The 15779-nt window shown below is 39.3% G+C and overlaps 1 protein-coding gene across 1 annotated transcript in view; it reads right to left on the bottom strand.

The window, feature by feature from the left end:
- The window catches only part of LOC138830530 (fap1 adhesin-like), a 167559-nt gene that overhangs the window by 149558 nt on the left and 2222 nt on the right, over window positions 1–15779 (bottom strand). Inside the window, exons 3-8 of the mRNA XM_070026908.1 lie at window positions 15028–15171; window positions 13315–13458; window positions 11551–11694; window positions 9624–9767; window positions 7872–8015; window positions 700–804 (exon numbers count right to left, since the gene is read on the bottom strand). Coding sequence (XP_069883009.1) covers window positions 700–804; window positions 7872–8015; window positions 9624–9767; window positions 11551–11694; window positions 13315–13458; window positions 15028–15171 — 825 coding nt within the window. The remainder of the gene's footprint in view (window positions 1–699; window positions 805–7871; window positions 8016–9623; window positions 9768–11550; window positions 11695–13314; window positions 13459–15027; window positions 15172–15779) is intronic.

Genomic DNA, 15779 nt, shown 5'->3' with positions numbered 1-15779 from the left:
ATAATACGATTCCATCTGCATTGTGTTTCTATGACAGGTAAAACTAATCACTGCTGATAAAATGTGATAAAAATAAGATTTCCTATGTCCAGCAAGAGGGGAAGAGAATGAATGGCCAGAAGCATTATGAAAATTCTCTGGGAAGTTATAGATAACTGTATTCTAATTGCAGGATGAGTTACTGTTATCATATCATAAAGCTAACCTGTGGTTTTAATGTATGAAAATTGTATCTCATTAAAGAGGTAAGGGCAGAGCACAAAAATAGGCTGTTTTTGGACAGCAGGGTAGCATATTCAAAGCTGCTCTTTAGGAAGAATTATCTGGCAGTAGAGTTACTATCTCTACTAAGTAGAAAATAAAACTTAACAATAAGGCCTATCAAGAATACAGTCTTGGGCTGGGATTGTGGCTCAGTGGTAGAGTGCTTGCCTAGCATGCATGAAGCCTCAATACCACATAAACAGAAAAAGCTGAAGTGGCACTGTGGCTCAAGTGGTAGAATTCTAGCCTTGAGCACACAGAGGGCTCAGGGACAGGCCCTGAGTTCAAGCCTCAGGACTGGCAAAAAAAAAGCAAAAATACAGACTTTGTGATGGTATGAAGATAATTTTTAAAGGCTTAGCCAAATAAGTACAGTATCAGAAACTCTCACAGAAAAGTCTCCAGAGTAACAAACTCGTGAGGATAAAAGCTCACCAGTAGATGAGAGATGTTCTTGTAGATTCTGTGGTTCTCCTTCTATAAGAGGTATACCTATATTTTGCAGAACAGTATCCACATTATTCACATCAATCTTCTCTCCTTAGGAAATAAGAGTATGATAGAATTAAGAAAAAAATCACATTGTATAATAGTAGACAATCTGTGTTCTAAACCTGACATGCTGCTTGAAATAAAGGAAGAAAATTATCCTTTGGTCTTTACTGTACTTTATAACATGGATCTCTACTTTATAAAAAAAATGAATATAAAATTTGAGTTAGGTAATTGTTTAATTATCGCAATGACAAAAATCACACTGAGTAATTGTAATCAATAAGGGCTTTGAACAATTAGGTTTAACATGTTTGAATTTACTTAAGTTCCCAACTATATAGTTAATACTTTAGTTAATATATTATTTACCACCAACACGTACAATTTCATTGTTTCTATATTGCCAAGATAGCTATAGGGTTTAAAAGATAAGTGGTTTGATGCCCCAAAAGCATAGTGTTGGGAAGTTGGCTCAGTGGTAGAGTGCTTGCCTTGCATGCACCTCAGCACCACATAAGCAGAAAAAGTCAGAAGTGGCACTGTGGCTCAAGTGTAGAGCATTAGCCTTGAGCTGATGAGCTCAGGGACAGCGCCCAGGCCCCACAACCGACAAAAAACCCCAAAAAACAAAAAACATAACATCATTAGTTCCTCAGATACAGTGTAGCTAAAAGAAGTTAAAGATAAAAGAAGTAAACATTGACAAATGATAATGAAACAAATGATAAAAATTATACATGGAAGAAGAACCATTAAAATTGTTCTCTGACCATAATGGAATTACACTACAATTAGCAATAAAATAAATTGAAAAATCCTAAATATTTGGATATCAAATGACACTTCCAAATAGTCCATGGACCAAAGAAAGTAATTACTGAATGTACACTGTGTCTTGAATTAAGTTATTAATCATTTATGATATGTCATAATTTGAAGAATTATTTTCAGTGAAAACAATATACTTACAATAGAAATGGTAATAAAGTTTAAAAACACAGAAGAAATAATAGCAAATAAATCCCACAGAAATAATAGTGATTAAATATTACATTTAGGTCTGAGATCCTAATAGCTAATGCATAAAGGGAAATTTGAGTTATATAAATAAGTATACTAGTTCCTTTGAGACAGAAACTTTTCCTGATATTAAATTTCAAGAGACTTTTTTTTTTGGTCAGTTGTAGGGCTTGAACTCTAGGCCTAGGCGCTGTCCCACAGCTCTTCAGCTCAAGATGAACTCTACTACTTGAGCCAGAACACCACTTCCAGTTTTCTGGTGGTTAATCAGAGATAAGAGTCTCTCAGATTTTCTTGCCGCAGCTGAATTGGAACTGTGATCCTCAGATCTCAGCCTTCCAAGTAGTTCTGCTGCATATCTGACATGTCTGACACAAAGACATTAGAAAATTATACCAATGTTAAACAAGTTTTTAAACTTATCAGATAAGAAATGATAGCTCCTCTCTAGTGGTCAACTCATTAGCTATCACTAAAAGGATGAGATCCCTCCTTTACACAAGTTTACAATCTCAGTTGAGTTTACAATAGTCAATTGCAAAAGACTATCTGGGGTTTTCTCAAAATACATATAAATATATCATTATCTATCATATATCATCATCTATCTTCATTTAACTGAAAATTCTTACTTTCTGGTACAGATGAAAACTGTGAATTAGCCAAATTGTCCATGAGCCATTGTGAAAAAAAGAAGTAAATGTCAGAATATGTAGGAAACATAAATGATCAAATACAATAGGCAATAGGCAACTATAGCATAATTGCTATATTTAAAAACATTTTAGCCAGGCACCAGTAGCACACATCTATAATTCTAGCCACTCAGGAGGCTGAGATCTGAGGATCAAGGTTTGAAGCCAGCCTGGACAGGAAAATCCAATGAAACTCTTTTTTCCAATTAACTAGTAACAAGCTAGATGTAGAGATGTGGCTCAAGTGATAGAATGTTAGCCTTGAGCAAGAAGCACAAGTATAGCACCCCAGGACCTGAGTTCAAGCCCCAGGACTAGGATGCATGCACACGTGCATGCGTGTGCACACGCACACATACACACACACCACTTTATAGTTTAAGTATATGCATATCATTCAGATGTATACAACCCTCATCTGCTTTGATCCCTCCCCCCATGCTTCCACTGAAAATAGAGTCCAACTGAGACAACTACAGCCCAGGTAGTTGGTAGGTAGAAGAAAGACTTGGATAACCAGATAGCCATATAAGGTAAAATCACATTGTCTTACCACGAGATTGTCAACTTCAGCTTCAGGAAAAGGACACATAACCTACCATGCTTATGAACTAAGTCATTCTGTGTCCTTCTGTGTCCTGGGGAGACACACCTGGATGGTGACTGCAGTTTTTACCATGAAAAGAGCTGCTGCATTTCAGAAAGCCCAGGACATGAATGGGACTCTGCAAAACTATACCAGATCAGTGACTAGTTTGCACAGCCTGGTATAACCTATCAGTAGAGGTTTTGCCCCAGATGCCTGGCAGTGAACCATCCAGGTGCTTCTGATACCTGGTTTCATAAGAACTACCAACCCTGTTTCTGATATTGCCACCAGGCTTCTCCAACTTCTGGTTTCTAAGCTGACAACAGCTTTCCAAAGCTTACATTTTTCTGTTGGTTCCTGTCAGATACTCTGCCCTTTCTCTCCCACTTCTCATAGCTTACTTGTACTCAGTCCTGAGGCATCATGTCCTGTAGGTTGTTAAACTGTGGTTGCACTTTGTCCCTGGGCTCCCAGAGACACTTTCTCAAGGTAGCAACTCTCTACCATTCTCCCCAGGACACAACCTTAGGATTCTCCACTGGGTCAATCAATATAGACATCAGCCTCAGCAACATCAACCATCAGTGAGAACTTGAACTCTGAAAGGTCTGCCTCCTGGCTCCATCTGATGTCTCCTGAGGGAAGCAAAGTCTTCATATAGGTTTTAAGAGACTTCTTAGATTCCCCATAGAAAGGTCTATGATAGAAATATACTTATATAGAACTACAAGAACAATTGACTAAATCATACCTTGTTGTATATAAGTTGGTCTTTGTTGCTATTTAACTGTCAGATTTCTGTTTAACTTTTTTCTTGTAAAGGCATTTACTTTTGAACTCTTACTTTCTAGCATAGGCCTAATGGACTCTATTTAATTTTAAATTTTGCTTCTCCCTTTATTCATGTTCTCTATCATCATCATACTTAAATCACAAGGAAATAATGACTACTAAAATAGCACTACAAAAGATAAAAGAATCTCAGACATGGCAGAAAATCAAAATACAGAAATGCAGGAAAGAATAAACCCTCCTGGAAGAGTAGATTTTCAAAGCAGAAAGAGAAAAGAAACAAGCATCACAAAACAATAAAATGATAGAAAATATAACATACTTATCAACATTAACATTGAGTATTAATTATCTTAACTCTATAATCAATTACTTAGAATGGCCTAAAACTAAAAGGAAAAGTTGCATACTTCCAAGACACACTGGCTCAAAGTAAACATTTCCTATTTGATAGGTGAGACACGGGGGCATAGAAAGTCAAATAAGAAGGGCCAAAGTCAAAAATCAAGAACTCTAACAACAACAGATGCTGGAGGGGATGTGGACAGAAAGGAACCTTACTTCATTGTTGGTGGGAATGTAAACTTGTTCAACCACTTTGGAAAGCAGTATGGAGGTTCCTCAAAAGACTTCACATAGAACTCCCGTATGACCCAGCAATCCCACTTTTGGGCATTTACCCAAATGTTTACAAACAAGACCACACTAAAGCTACCAGCACAACTATGTTTATTGCAGCATTATTTACCATAGCTAAGATATGGAACCAACCCAGATGCCCCTCAGTAGATGAATGGATCAAGAAAATGTGGTATATATACACAATGGAATTCTATGCCTCCATCAGAAAGAATGACATTGCCCCATTTGTTAGGAAATGGAAAAACTTGGAAAAAATTATATTAAGTGAAGTAAGCCAGGCCCAAAGAAACATAGGTCCCATGGTTTCCCTTATTTGTAATATCTAGTAGATGTATGAGTCAAGTGGAAAAGGTCAGATAATGTGATGTCAGGAAAATGAACCCTTAGATATGTATTTTAATGTTTTTTTTCTTTTATGCATGTGTTTCTAACACATTTATAAGATTATCTCTTTGTTGCTTTGTATGTCCCTCCCCCACAGTATAACCCCTGCTTTCACTATATTTGATGTCAGTGGAGGAGATGGGGAAAAACCAGTTGTTTAAGGATACAGGTGGACCTGTTGCAACAATGAGAAGTACAAGTTGTCATGTCCAAAACAAGCTTTACAACGTTGGTGCGGGGGGGGGGGGGAAGGGGGGGAAATAGAAGGATTGGGATTGGGATTGGGGGGGAGGGGGGAGGCTGGGAAGGGATGTGAAGGGTAAACAAAGGAGGAGGCTGCAATGCTTGGTAAGAAATGTACACATTATCCTGCCCATGTAATTGTAACTCCTCTGTACATTATGTTCACAAATAAAATTAAATTAAGTTAAAAAAAAAAAGAAGGGCCAAAGCAAGATGAAGACTCAGTAGCACAAACATTAAATCCTATGCCTCCATGTCTTATATCCAGACTACATGGTGGTATGATATAAATCCAGAGGAATGAGGCAGCCCTATGCTTATGAGCCTTGATGGAGGCCTGCAAGAATACTGACCCTATCACATATTACCTGACTTCCTCATAACACTAATAATTTTGCATTCCTACAAAAACTAGTTTCATATGATAACATTGAGGTCTGTCACTAGCACAAGCAGTGACCAGGCATCCTTTGGACAACAGCCTCTGAGACCTGCATGACTGAACACAGTGCTTTGAGTCCTGAGGAAACAGCTTACTGCCCTCCCCCCCTCCCCATGTAATCTTAGAACCCTAAGATACTCCCTTGAGGAAGGCTTCCTGACAAGTTCTTTCTTTCATAACTTGGAGCTTTCCATAAGTTGGGACTAGTCAATTCAAGACACCTTTTCTATTACCTTCAAGATATCTTTGCTATTGTTTCAGTGCAAAGTTCTTGATTTCTTTTTTTTCAATTTTTTTTATTTTTAATTTTTTATTGTGAAAATACCATACAGAGGGGTTACAATTACAAGGACAAGGTTTCAGTACATTTCTAACCAAGCATTGTTGCTTCCTCCTTTGTTTCCCCTTGCCATCCCTTCCAATCTCCCTCCCTCCACCCTCCCCACCTCACCCGTCCAAAGTTGTAAAGTTTGTTTTTCAACATTACGACTTGTACATCTCATTGTTGCAAACAATGAGATTTAAACGGTTTGTTTTTGCCCTTCCCCTCCACAAATGATACCAACATCAAATTCAATGAAAGCAGGGGTTATACCTTGGAGGAAGGACATATAAAGCAACAAAGAAATCATCTTATAAATGTGTTAGAAACAATCGCAAGAAAGAAAAAAAATATTTGAATACTTATCTTGGGGTTCATTTCACGTAACATCAACTTATCTGACCTTTTCTGCTTGTCTCAGATATATACTAGTTATAGCAAATAAGTATAGCAATAATCTCTTTAACAACTACAACCTCCTTGTCCAAAACGTTAAGCCACCTCCTTTTCTGGATAGAATGCTCATGTTTTTTAAATATTCTCATTTTGATTTTTGCAGTTATCTAATAATTATCCAATTATAAAATATTCTGGCAACCTGACTGCTCAGCTTCCTTGAAAATGCTTCAACAAAACTCATTACTATACCTTTTTTTGTTTGTTTGTTTGTTCGTCATGGGCCTTGAACTCTTGTTGCGGGCACTGTCTCTGAGCACTTCAGCTCAAAACAAGCACTCTACCACTTGAGCACAGTACCACTTCTGGTTTTCTGGTGGTTAATTGGAGATAAGAGTCTCACACATGTTCCTGTCCGGGTTGGCCCTAAACCGAAATATTCAGACCTCAGCCTACTGAGTAGCAAGGATTATAGGAGAGAGCTGCTGACACCCAAAAGTCTACTCTCTCTCTCTCTCTCTCTCTTTTGTTTTTTTTGTCAGACCTGGGGACTGACTTCCGGGTCTGGGCACCATCCCTGAGTTCTTCAGCTCAAGGCTAGCACTTTACCACTTGAGCCACAGTGGCACTTCTGGCTTTTTCTTATGTGGTGCTGACCAATCAAACCCAGGGCCTCATGCATGCAAGGTAAGCACTCTACCACTGAGTCACCTTCCCAGCCCCAGTCTATTCTCTTAAAAGCCAGTCTTCTACAACGGCTCAGATCACAAAGTATCAGTAAATTATTCCCCAGATTGCAACATGAATAACCACAAGTCCAACTCCCAACAGAGTCCCTCATTCCTAAATAAAACATCAAAAGCCTCACTCTAACTGTCCAAATTCTGCCAGCATTCTGGTTTTTACATCCTGGCACACAATAACTAGCATGGAGCAGCAATAAGAAGTGAACCGGCAAAACATAGTTACCAATGATATGTCCCAGGGACCAATAATCTCCAACCAGGTCCTCCCTTCCACAGTTCTATTGCCTCCTAATACTCTATTCAAATTTTGAATGCTTCGATTGGTTAAACAATTCACTGGAGCTGGGTACCAATGTCTTACACCTGTAATCCTACATACTCAGGAGGCTGATATCTAAAAATCATGGTTCAAAGCCAGCCCAGGCAGGAACATCCGTGGGACCCTTATCTCCAACAAACCACTAGAAAACCAGAAGTGGTGCAGTGGCTCGACTGGTAGAGCATTCGCCTTGAGTGAAGAGCGCGGTCACAGCACCCAAGCCCAGAGTTCAAGCCCCACAACTGACAACAAAATAATCATTGGATTTAAAATATTAATGTTTAAACTATTATCCCTTCACAGGCCCACCTAGTCATGTGCCTCCATCTAATATCATACGTGTTGCTCAAACCAATCAAGTTGGCAATTCAGACATCCATCATCCCTCCAACGGACCTCAATATGACTATAACCTATAACAAATTCTCAGCTTCACAAAGGACACTCATTCTAGTTGCTAATCAAGAAGTGAAAATAAACATGGCTTTATGTACAATAAGTGACTCAAAAGACAATACTTACTATCAACAGAAATGGAAGAAACTCTCTTCTGTACTTCTCCCTCAGAAGCATGAGTCTTCAGGCCCTTCAGTACAGGTTGCACATCAGCTACATCCACTTTTCCATTACTGACTTTGTTCAAGGCCTTTGAAAGTTCCTGTACATCTATCAAAAGAAAAAAATTTGGTTTAGATGCAAATTCTAAATAATAAATTTAAGCTATCATTCAAAAATTAGTATGAATACTTGACACTATTAAAAGATGATACAGCATGATGCAATATACATTAAGTACTTTCTTGATGTATATAAATAAATTATATATGTGTATGTGTATGAATATATGTATACTTGCCCTGTTGCTTATAAAACAGAAGATGAATTATAAGGCAAACAGGAAGAATATATCTTGGCTAATAATTGGAAATTAATGGTTTTTTTGTTTTGGGGTTTTTTTTTTGTAACTGTTGTTTTTTTGTCAGTCTTGGGGCTTGAAATGGGCCTGAGCACTGTCCCTCAGCTCTTTAGCTCAAGGATAGTGCTCTACCACTTGAGCTACAGTGCCACTTCCGGTTTTCTGGAGGTTTATGGGAGATAAGAGTTTCACAGACTTTCCTGCCCGGGGTGGCTTTGAACCGGAATCCTCAGATCTCAGCCTGCTGAGTAGCTAGGATTACAGGAGGGAGCTGCTGACACCCAGAAGTCTACGCTCTCTCTCTCTTTCTTTTTTTGCTTCAGTCCTGGGCCTGAATTCTGGGCCTGGGTGCTATCCCTGAGCTCTTCAGCTCAAGGCTTGTAATATACCACTTGAGCCACAGTGTCACTTCCAGCTTTTTCTTATGTGGTGCTGACGAATCAAACCTTGGACTTCATGCATGCAACGCAAGCACTCTACCACTGAGCCACCATCCCAGCCCCAGTCTATTCTCGTTAAAGCTAGTCTTCTACAAAGTCTCAGAACACATTTATCAGTAAATTATTTCCCAGCATGCAACATGAATAACCACAAGTCCAACTCCAAACAGAGTCCCTCATTCCTAACTAAAACTTCAAGAGCCTCACCCTAACTGCCCATATTTCTTCCAGCATTCTGGTCTTCATATCCTGGCACACAGTAACTAGCATGGAGCAGCAATAAGAAGCAAACCGGCAAGACATAGTTGCCAAGGAAATGTCCCAGGGACCAAGAATCTCCAACCAGGTCCTCCCTTCCACAGTTCTATTGCCTCCTAATAGTCTATTCAAAATCTGAATGCTTCAATGGGTTAAACAATTCACTGGGGCTGGATGCCAGTGTCTTATGCCCGTAATCCTAGCTACTCAAGAAGCTGATATCTAAGGATCATGGTTCAAAGCTAGCCCGGGCAGGAACATCCGTGGGACCCTTATCTCTACCAAACCACTAGAAAACCAGAAGTAGCACAGTGGCTCTACTGGTAGAGCACTTGCCTTGGGCTGAAGAGTGGAGGAACAGCACCCAAGCCCAGAGATTAGCCCCACAACTGACAACAAAAAAATTCATTGGATTTAAAATATTAATGTTTAAACTATTATCCCTTCACAGGCCCACCTAGTCATGTGTCTCCATCTAATAGTCTAAGTGTTGCTCAAACCAATCAAGTTGGCAATTCAGACATCCATCATTCCTCCAATATGCCTATAACCTATAACAAATTCTCAGTTTCACAAAGGACACTCCTTCTAGTTGCTAATCAAGAAGTAAATATAAACACGGCTTTATACAAAATAAGTGACTCAAAAGACAATACTTACTATCAACAGAAATGGAAGAAACTCTCTCCTGTAATTCTCCCTCAGAAGCATGAGTCTTCAGGCCCTTCAGTACAGGTTGCACATCAGCTACATCCACTTTTCCATTACTGACTTTGTTCAAGGCCTTTGAAAGTTCCTGTACATCTATCCAAAGAAAAAATTTTGGTTTAGATGCAAATTCTAAATAATAAATTTAAGCTATTATTCAAAAATTAATATAGGGCTGGGAAGTTGGCTCAGTGGTAGAGCGATTGCCTTGCATGCCTGAGGCCCTGGGTTCGATTCCTTAGCACCACATAAGCAAAAAGAAAAAAGCGGGAAGTGGCGCTGTGGCTCAAGTGGTAGAGTGCTAGCCTTGAGCTGAAGAGCTGAGGGACAGTACCCAAGCCCAGAGTTCAGGCCCATGACCGGACCCCAAAAAAAAATTAAAAAATTAGTATAAATACTTGACACTATTAAAAGATGATACAGCATGATGCAATTTACATTAACTACTTTCTTGATGTATGTAAATAAATTATATATGTGTATGTGTATGAATGCATGTATGCTTTCACTGTTGCTTATAAAATAGAAGATCAATTACGAGGTAAACAGGAAGAATATATCTTGGCTAATAAGTGGAAATTAATGGTTATTTGGGCTTTTGTTGTTTTTTTGTTGTTTTTTGTCAGTCTTGGGGCTTGAACAATGGCCTGAATGTTGTTGCTCAGCTCTTCAGCTAAAGCTCTACTTCCGGTTTTCTGTTGGTTTATTGGAGCTAAGTGTTTCACAGACTTTCCTGCCCGGGCTGGTTTTTAACCACAGTCCTCAGACCTCAGCCCACTGAGTACCTAGGATTATAGGAATGAACTGCTGACACCCAGAAGGCTATTCTCTCTCTCTTTCTTTTTTTTGTTGGTCCTGGGGACTGAAACCTGGACCTGGGCGCTATCCCTGAGCTCTTCAGTTCAAGGCTAGCACTCTAACACATGAGCCACAGTGCCACTTACAGCTTTTTCTTATGTGGTGCTGACCAATCAAACCCAGGAACTCATGCATGCAAGGCAAGCACTCTAAAACTGACCCACCTTCCCAGCCCCAGTATATTCTCTTCAAAGCTAGTCTTCTACAAATCTCAGTACACAAAGTATCAGTAAATTATTTCCCAGCATGCAACATAAATAACCACAAGTCCAACTCCCAACGGAGTCCCTCATTCCTAACTAAAACTTCAAGAGCCTCACCCTAACTGCCCATATTTCTGCCAGAATTCTGGCCTTTACATTCTAGCACACAATAACTAGCATGGAGCAACAATAAGAAGCGAACTGGCAAGATATAGCTGGCAAGTATATGTCCCAGGGACCAATAATCTCCAACCAGGTACTAACTTCCACAGTTCTATTGCCTCCTAATAGTCTATTCAGAATTTGAATGCTTCAATGGGTTCAAGAATTCACTGGGGCTGGGTGCCAGTGTCTTACACCAGTAATCCTAGCTACTCAGGAGGCTGATATCTAAGAATCTTGATTCAAAGCCAGTCTTGGGACTCTTATCTCCAACAAACCACTAGAAAATGGGAAGTGATGCAGTGGCTCAAGTGGTAGAGCACCTGTCTTAAGCTGAAGAATGCAGGAACAGCACCCAAGCCTAGAGATCAAGCCAAACAACGTACCAAAAAAATCATTGTGTTTAAAATATTAATGTTTAAACTATTATCCCTTCACAGGCGCATCTAGTCAGGCGCATCCATCTAATATCGTGTTTCTCAAACCAATCAAGTTGGCAATTCAAATATCCATTATCCCTGCAAATGGACCTCAATATGTCTATAACCTATAAAAAATTCTCAGCTTCACAAAGGACACTCATTCTAGTTGTTAATCAAGAAGTAAAAATAAACATGGCTTTATGTACAATAAGTGACTCAAAAGACAGTTCTTACTATCAACTGGAATGGAAGAAACTCTCTTCTGTAATTCGCCCTCAGAAGCATGAGTCTTCAGGCCCTTCAGTTCAGGTTGCACATCAGCTACATCCACTTTTCCATTACTGACTTTGTTCAAGACCTTTGAAAGTTCCTGTACATCTAACAAAAGAAAAAATTTTGGTTTAGATACAAATTCTACATAACAAATTTAAGCTATCATTCAAAAATAACTATAAATACTTGACACTATTAAAAGATGATACTACATCATGATGCAATTTACATTAAGTACTTTCTTGATGTATATAAATAAATTATATATGTGTATGGGTATGAATATATGTATGCCTTCACTGTTGCTTATAAAATAGAAGATCAAATACAAGGCAAACAGGAAGAATATATCTTGGCTAATAATTGGAAATTAAAGGTTTTTTGGTATTTTTGTGGGTTTTTGTTGTTTTTTGTTGGTCGTGGAGCTTGAACTCTGGGCTTGAACGATGTCACTCAGCTCTTTAGGTCAAGGCTAGTGCTCTACCACTTGAGCTACAGCGCCACTTCCAGTTTTCTGGTGGTTTATTAGAGATAAGAGTTTTACAAACTTTCTTGCCAGGGTTGGTTTGAAGCACAATCCTCAGATCTCAGCCTGCTGAGTAGTTAGGATTACAGGAGTGAACTGCTGACACTCAGAAGTCTACTCTCTCTCTCTCTTTCTTTCTTTTTTTTTTTTTTTGTAGGTCCTGGGGCCTGAACACTGGGCCTAGGCGCTATCCCTGAGCTCTTCAGCTCAAGGCTAACACTCTACCACTTGAACCACAGTCCCACTTCCAGCTTTTTATTATGTGGTGCTGACCAATCAAACCAGGGCCTCCTGCACGGAAGGCAAGCAGTCTACCACTGAGCCACCTTCCCAGCCCTAGTCTATTCTCTTTAAAGCCAGTCTTCTACAAAGTCTCAGAACACAAAGTATCAGGAAAGTATTTCCCAGAATGCAACATGAATAACCACAAGTCCAATCCCAACAGAGTCCCTCATTCCTAACTAAAACTTCAAGAGCCTCACCCTAACTGCCCATATTCTGCCAGCATTCTGGTCTTTACATCCTGGCACACAATAACTAGCATGGAGCAGCAATAAGAAGCGAACTGGCAAGACATAGTTGCCAAGGATATGTCCCAGGGACCAAGAATCTCCAACCAGGTCCTACCTTCATCAGTTCTATTGCCTTCTAAAAGTCTATTCAAAATTTGAATGTTTCAATGGGTAAAAGAATTCACTGGGACTGGGTGACAGTGTCTTATGCCCGTAATCCTAGCTACTCAGGCGGCTGATATCTAAGGCTCATGGTTCAAAGCCAGCCAGGGCAAGAACATCTGTAGGACACTTATCTCAAACAAACTACTAGAAAACCAGAAGTGGCCCAGTGGCTCAAGTGGTAGAGCACTCTCCTTGAGCTCAAGAGTGCAGGGACAGAACCCAAGCACAGAGTTCAAGTCCAAAAACGGACAAAAAAAACATTGGATTTAAAATATTAATGTTTAAACTATTATCCCTTCACAGACACACCTAGTCATGTGCCCACATCTAATATTGTAATTGTTTCTCAAACCAATCATTTTGGCAATTCAGACATCCATCATCCCTCCAATGGACCTCAATATGACTATAATCTATAACAAATTCTCAGCTTCACACAGGACACTCATTCTAGTTGCTAATCAAGAAGTAAATATAAACACGGCTTTATGTATAATAGGTGATTCAAAAGACAATACTTACTATCAACAGAAATGGAAGAAACTATCTCCTGTAATTCTCCCTCACTAGGATGAATCTTCAGGCCCTTCAGTACAGGTTGCACATCAGCTACATCCACTTTTCCATTACTGACTTTGTTCAAGGCTTTTGAAAGTTCTTGTACATCTATCAAAAGAAAACATTTTGGTTTAGATACAAATTCTAAATAACAAATTTAAGCTATCAGTGAAAAATGAGAATAAATTCTTGACACTATTAAAAGATGATACAGCATGATGCAATTTACATTAACTACTTTCTTGATGTATATAAATAAATTATATATGTGTATATGTATGAATATATGTATGATTTCACTGTTGCTTATCAAATAGAAGATCAAATACAAGGCAAACAGGAAGAATATATCTTGGCTAATAATTGGAAATTAAAGGTTCTTATGTGTTTTTAGGTTTTTTTGTTGTTTTATATCGGTCCTGGGGCTTGAACTCTGGGCCTGAATGCTGTCCCTCAGCTGTTCAGCTGAAGCGCCACTTCCAGTATTCTGGTGATTTACTGGAGATAAGAGATTCACAGACATTCCTGCCAAGGCTAGCTTTGAACCACAATCCTCAGATCTCAGCCTATTTAGTAGCTAAGGTTACAGGAGTGAGCTGCTGACACCCAGAAGTCTATATGCTCTCTCTCTATCTTTTTTTCTTGTAGGTCCTGGGGACTGAACACTGGGCCTGGGTGCTATTGCTGAGCTCTTCAGCTCAAGGTTAGTGCTCTACCACTTGAGGCAGATTGCCACTTCTGGCTTTTTCTTAAGTGGTGCTGACCAATCACACCCAGGGCCTCATGAATGCAAGGTAAGCAGTCTACCACTGAGCCATCTTCCCAGTCCCAATCTACTCTATTTAAAGCCAGTCTTCTACAAAGTATCAGTAAATTCTTTCCCAGCATGCAACATGAATAACCACAAGTCCAACTCCCGACAGAGTCCCTCATTCCTAACTAAAACTTCAAGAGCCTCACTCTAACTGCCCATATTCTACCAGCATTCTGGTCTTTAAATCATGGCACACAATAATTAGCATGGAGCAGCAATAAGAAGCGAACCGGCAAGACATACTTGCCAAGGATATGTCCCAGGGACCAAGAATCTCCAACCAGGTCCTACCTTCCACAGTTCTATTGCCTCCTAATAGTCTATTCAAAATTTGAATGCTTCAATGGGTTAAACAATTCACTGGGGCTGGGTGCCAGTGTCTTACACCTGTAATCCTAGCTACTCAGGAGGCTAATATCTAAGGATCATGGTTCAAATCCAACCTGGGCAAGAACATCTGTGGGACTCTTATCTCCAACAAACCACTAGAAAATCAGAAGTGGTGCAGTGGCTCAAGTGGTAGAGCACTCGCATTGATGAAGGGAACAGGTACAGCACTAGGGCCCAGAGTTCAAGCTGCACAACCGACAACAAAAAAATCATTGGATTTAAAATATTAATGTTTAAACAATTATCCCTTCACAGGCTCACCTAGTCATGTGCCTCCATCTAATATGGTAAGTGTTGCTCAAACCAATCAAGTTGGCAATTCAGACATCCATCATCCCTCCATTGGATCTCACTATGACTATAACCTATAACAAATTCTCAGCTTCACAAAGGACACTCATTCTAGTTACTAATCAATAAGTGAAATAAAACATGGCTTGATGTACAATAAGTGATCAAAACACAATACTTACTATCCACAGAAATGGAAGAAACTCTCTTCTGTACTTCTCCCTCAGAAGCATGAGTCTTCAGGCTCTTCCATACAGGTTGTACATCAGCTACATCTACCTTTCCATTACTGACTTTGATCAATGCTTTTGAAAGTTCCTGTACATCTATCAAAAGAAAAAAATTTGGTTTAGATACAAATTCTAAATAACAAATTTAAGCTATCATTCAAAAATTAGTATAAATACTTGACACTATTAAAAGATGATACAGCATGATAAAATTTACATTAAGTACTTTCTTGATATATATAAATAAATTGTATATGTGTATGTGTATGAATATATGTATACTTGCCCTGTTGCTTATAAAATAGAAGATCAATTAAAAGGCAAACAGGAAGAATATATCATGGCTAATAATTGGAACTTAAAAGTTTTTTTTTTGTTTTTTGGTGTTTTTTATTGTTATTTTCGGTCGTGCGGCTTGAACTCTGGGCCTGAAAGCTGTCCCTCATCACCTCAGCTCAAAGCTATTGCTCTACCACTTGAGCTACAGTGCCACTTCCAGTTTTCTGGTGGTTTATTAGAGATAAGAGTTTCACAGACTTTCATGCCCAGGATGGATTTGAACCGCAATACTCAGATCTCAGCCTGCTGAGTAGCTAGGACTTCAGGAGTGAGCTGCAGACACCCAGAACTCTACTCTCTCTTTTTCTTTTTTTTTTTTTTGTAGGTCCTGGGGCCTGAACACTGGGCCTGGGGGCAGTCCCTGA

This window comes from Dipodomys merriami, unplaced genomic scaffold, assembly GCF_024711535.1.
Source record: "Dipodomys merriami isolate MVZ:Mamm:240054 unplaced genomic scaffold, mDipMer1.0.p SCAF_19, whole genome shotgun sequence".
In the NCBI taxonomy this organism is placed as follows: domain Eukaryota; kingdom Metazoa; phylum Chordata; class Mammalia; order Rodentia; family Heteromyidae; genus Dipodomys; species Dipodomys merriami.
Note: the sequence above shows the minus strand (reverse complement) of the source record. Positions and strands in the feature narration are given on the sequence as shown.